At 38.7% G+C, this 4,410-nt stretch overlaps 1 protein-coding gene across 1 annotated transcript; it reads right to left on the bottom strand.

The window, feature by feature from the left end:
* Window positions 1-714: 714 nt before the first annotated feature.
* LOC114688037 (germ cell-less protein-like 2) lies at window positions 715-2,796 on the bottom strand. The gene has a single exon (XM_028862661.2). The coding sequence runs from the start codon at window positions 2,608-2,610 to the stop codon at window positions 1,111-1,113; it is 1,500 nt and encodes a 499-aa protein (XP_028718494.1). The 5' UTR covers window positions 2,611-2,796; the 3' UTR covers window positions 715-1,110.
* Between the last annotated feature and the right edge of the window lie 1,614 nt (window positions 2,797-4,410).

The following is a 4,410-nucleotide window of genomic DNA, read 5'->3' as shown; positions in this document are numbered from 1 at the left end:
ACAAAGGGATGGAAGGCTATGGCTGAAAAGAGATGTGTTTGGGTGTCATGTTGACAAGGGGTAGAGTTGTGATGGCTGCAGTTGCAAGCTGACAACGGAGAAAGCCCAGTACTTACAGAACACTCATCTCTTTTCATTGTAGAGGTTATGTGACCAGCTGCTTCAAACTCCTGCCATGATGGAACATACTCTTGAAACATGAGATATAATAAACTTTTTCCCGTAAGTTGCTTTCATAAGGGTATTTTATCACAGTAACAGGAAAAGAAACTAAGGCAAAGAAAGTGAACAGGATACTATGAAATAACTTATATCTTGAGAGTCAGATAACTGGAACCATGAATAATTTCATTCTTTGGTTCTTACAGTTACATAAAGATATAAATACATGTATGTAAACATATATACTTCTATGCAAACACATTGCATATATAATTCAATTGTTTATATAGCATGTGACATGATAATTATAAGATAAATATCTATTTTGTGCATATATAGTCAAAGATAATCAGCAGTAAAAGGTATCCAAATCATGTAAAAATAATCTGAAAAATCTATTCTAAAATACCAACAAATTATGCTACATGATATGGAAAAACTTGACACTATTTGGTTATTTGAAAGCATACATCAACAGTTACTAATCTCAATTATTTTTTAACCATTGATTTGCATCTTATAAGCTTATATATAAGCTACGGTTCATAACAGTTTCAGCAGTGGAGAGAATTTTCTTTTATTTAGCCTCAAATGGTTAGGGTCAAAGCTACATAACAAGTTCATTTAGATGTTTTTCCTTGCAAATATAGTCTCTTATTTCCATTCAAAGCTTGATCGTTGATGGTGAATGAAAATTAAAAGACTAGCTTCTTTTCATTTGCTTTGTTGGAAAGTGAAAGGTTTTCAAACAAATTTGTTGGAAGTGAAAGTTCTCTTCATAAATGTACAGACATCAAGTGAAGACACGCAGTCATTTGTGGTGGTACTAGACTCCTAAGGATTTTCATTTTGTTATCGGTCACCTTAACTGTGTTCACAACAGAGCCTTCAAATTAAATGAGCCACTCAGTGTTTTCAAACTGTTCATATGTTCTAATAATTGACAGATCACATGTTTTCTGTATTTGCTAATGATATAAACAGGAAGTTGCAGAATACATATAAAGGGAAGTTTAAAATTATGCCATCTAACTTCATTGCAATTTGTTCCTCGTTATTTTTGAAAGTAATGGTTTTATAACCAGTTGTTCTACTGAAAGTTAGTTTCCCATTGGAGTCAAAATACACCAAAGTCATTCTGAATACTACATTCCGTATCTGTTTTAAACAGGCAGAACCATCACACGGTTGTCGGTTTTGCTTAAAAATGATATAACGGTTGGTAAAGATGATATGTAAAGGAAAGCTAAATTTGCAATGTGACCACTTCCAGGAGTATTTACCATCTCTGCTGATCTTTGTACCACATCTCATGCTACATCCTTCAAGTTCTTTTTCATTGATGATTCGTGGACCAATTTCCTTGTGTTGTTGGGAGTGGAGCAAAGTCAGCCATTGTTGTTTATAAATAGGTGACAACCATTCTAAAGGTATTAGACGATCTCGTTCAAGAACAGTTGTGGAAGCTAGGTCACAGATGGTATGCTGAAACCTCAGTTTTTTAAACACTGGTTGAAATATTAGTCCTTCTTCACTTTCAAGAAAAGTGATGCTCTTCCTTCCTTCCATGTGCTTGGAAAGCCAGCTGTTGGCATTAGCTAAAAGCTGTTCCACTGAACCTTTCCAGTGAGGATTAAGATAAAGGAATATCCACTCTTTGAGTGTGGTGTATATATCAATTTCCCTTTGCATCACCAGCAGGTCTGATGAAGACACAAGAAGGTACATGAGCTTTATGTCAATTTTTTTGTAAAGTCCAACATTCGGGTATGTCATCAAATGACAAAGCAGCCATTCAAAGCACTGGGTCTTTACAGAATTCAGTCGATAGGTTTCTGCTGCTGTATAGAACGAACACACGTTTTTCATGTTAATGCTTCTTATCATGGTCTCCTTACATTGCTGAACTACCTGCTCTACCTGAAGCAGGCTTGCTGCGGCCAAAACATGAGGAACGTGGAGGGGCTTGATTGGCAGGACCTCGTCCCTGTACAAGGAACCAAACACAAAGTACAAGGATCTCACATCTATGTCCTCGTTCTTAATCTCCAGTTCAATAATATCATTGTGCGATTCTTTCCAAGAACCTTTGAGCATATTAGCAAAGTAGCCTGACTGACATAAAAATACTTTGTGTAAAGGCCATGTTTTCCCAAGAGCACGGATTTTGATATCGCTGTCTTGCCCATCCAAAAATAAAGATTGGTAAGCACGCTTAGATGAGAGCTTCACTTTTTTCCTGCAGACGATGCCAAAGACTTGCTGTAGATTTTGGTTCTGAGATCCATGGATGTTAGAGCTGGGTGCCGGTCCGGAACAGTCCCAACTTCTCTGTTTGCGCTTGCGACTGCCTGACAGGAAACTGGGACCCGCAATGGCTTCTGGCTGCTCTGCCTCTACAGGACTGGAATCACTGCATCTCAAGACTCGGCTGCTTAAAAGTCCCATTGTTGAACTCTCCTGGAACCTCTCGAAGAGACTCTTGTAGAGGCTTTCCTCTCATGGCATTGCTGTAGTGTGCCGGTACTGCCCAGGCTCACTGGATACCTCTGGCACATTCTCAAACGTCACAGAGAAGGCAGGCCTTCCCTTACTGTCTACTTCTGCCCTCCTAGAGCAGCGGCCCCACCCCTTGCCAACAGGCCCTTTTAAATCTCTTGTGACCTAGCTTCTTGGCTTCTTCCTCCCTCCCTCCCTCCCTCCCTCCTCCCTCCCTCCCTCCCTCCCTCCCTCCCTCCCTCCCTTTCTCCCCTCCTTTCGTCTCTCCTCCCTTCCCTTCTACCTAATTTCCTTCCTTCTTTCCTTTCTTCCTGTCTTCTTTTCTTTTCCCCATTCTCCGTCTCCTTTCCTCTGCCCCCTCCTTTCCCTCCATGGTTTCTGAATGGGTCACACTGTGTTGCTTAAGCTGACCTCGACCTCACTCAAAGTCAAGAACCCACTGCCTCAGTCTTTTAAGATGAATTTTTTTCTATAAGATAACGACCAAGTCAAATTCATCTTGATGAGTGTTAAAGATTGTACATACTCCAACTCCCACCTCTAGAGTATGATAGTAGTATTGAATGTAATCATTTACCAACAACTTTTAGCAATTTAAATGGTAAACATTGTTATTGCTTATTTTAGTAGTCATTTTTCATTACTATAAAAGACAAGTATTAATTCCATGTATGTAGTTGTATGCATATGCCCAAAATTTCTGTGTATGCTTCACCTATTCATATATAGATTTAAAAATATTTTGTTTGCTTAGGGCTCCTTAAAAATCCAGTTATTTGATTAATATGTATGTGTATGCATGGTTTATGTTTTTGTTTTACTGGTTTGCATTTGCCTATTAAGTTTCCTTGAGACTATTTACTGTAAATAAATTGCAATTCTTTTTTTAAAAGGTCAAATATTTATTTGTTTTTATGTCTCTGAGTAGAACTTCTCTGTTATGATAGTTTGTTTGTGTTCTGACAAATAAAGCCTGCCTGGAGAACAGAGGGCAGAGATAGCCACTAATTAACCATAGAGGCCAGGCAGTGCTGGCGCACACCTTTAATCCCAGCACTTCGGAGGAGGAAGCAGGAAGATCAGGAATTCAAGGCCACCTGGGCCAGTCTAAAAGAGAAACAGAGCTAGGCAGTGGTGGCTCACACTTTTGATCTCAGCACTTGGGAGGCTCAAGCCTTTGATCCCAACACTAGGCTGGTAGAGACAGGATCTCAGCCTCATTCAGTCCAAGGATTCCTAGAGGGCTCTGCTTACCCCCATTCGGTCTGAGATTTCATAAAGGTAAGAAGTCTCTAGTGGCTGGCTGCTCTGCATCTCTGATCTTTCAGTTTTCACCCTCAATATCTGAATCTGGGTTTTTATTGATAAGACTAATTGGGATAGCACATCACTCCTCCCTATCTGAAATAAGATAAGTATCTTTCAATGTTTCCTTGTTGAACTTTAATAGTAATATTGAACTATTTTTCTAAATCTCAATATTAATATTTTATCCATTAGTAGATTCTCATATTTTAAAATGACAGGGCATTTTACAAAAGAGTGTATTCACTGTAAGCCAGTTTTTTTTTTCAAACGGAAAAATAGTTCACCTATGTTCATGTTCACATAGAGAAAATGCAGAAAGTAATACAATTAAAGTTACCAAAGATTATCTTTGAATACTGTCACTGTGAGCCATGTCAGACCCAAACCCATACAGGACAGAGTGCATCATACTTTTCATCCTTTTTACCTGTAGATTGTGTG

The sequence above is a fragment of the Peromyscus leucopus genome, chromosome X (genome assembly GCF_004664715.2).
Source record: "Peromyscus leucopus breed LL Stock chromosome X, UCI_PerLeu_2.1, whole genome shotgun sequence".
Taxonomy (NCBI): domain Eukaryota; kingdom Metazoa; phylum Chordata; class Mammalia; order Rodentia; family Cricetidae; genus Peromyscus; species Peromyscus leucopus.
This window is presented reverse-complemented; position numbering and strand designations above follow the sequence as displayed.

Bases quoted from the DNA above. Each gene is read 5' to 3' on its own strand.
- LOC114688037 (XM_028862661.2), bottom strand. From the start codon at position 2,610: ATGGGACTTTTAAGCAGCCGAGTCTTGAGATGCAGTGATTCCAGTCCT.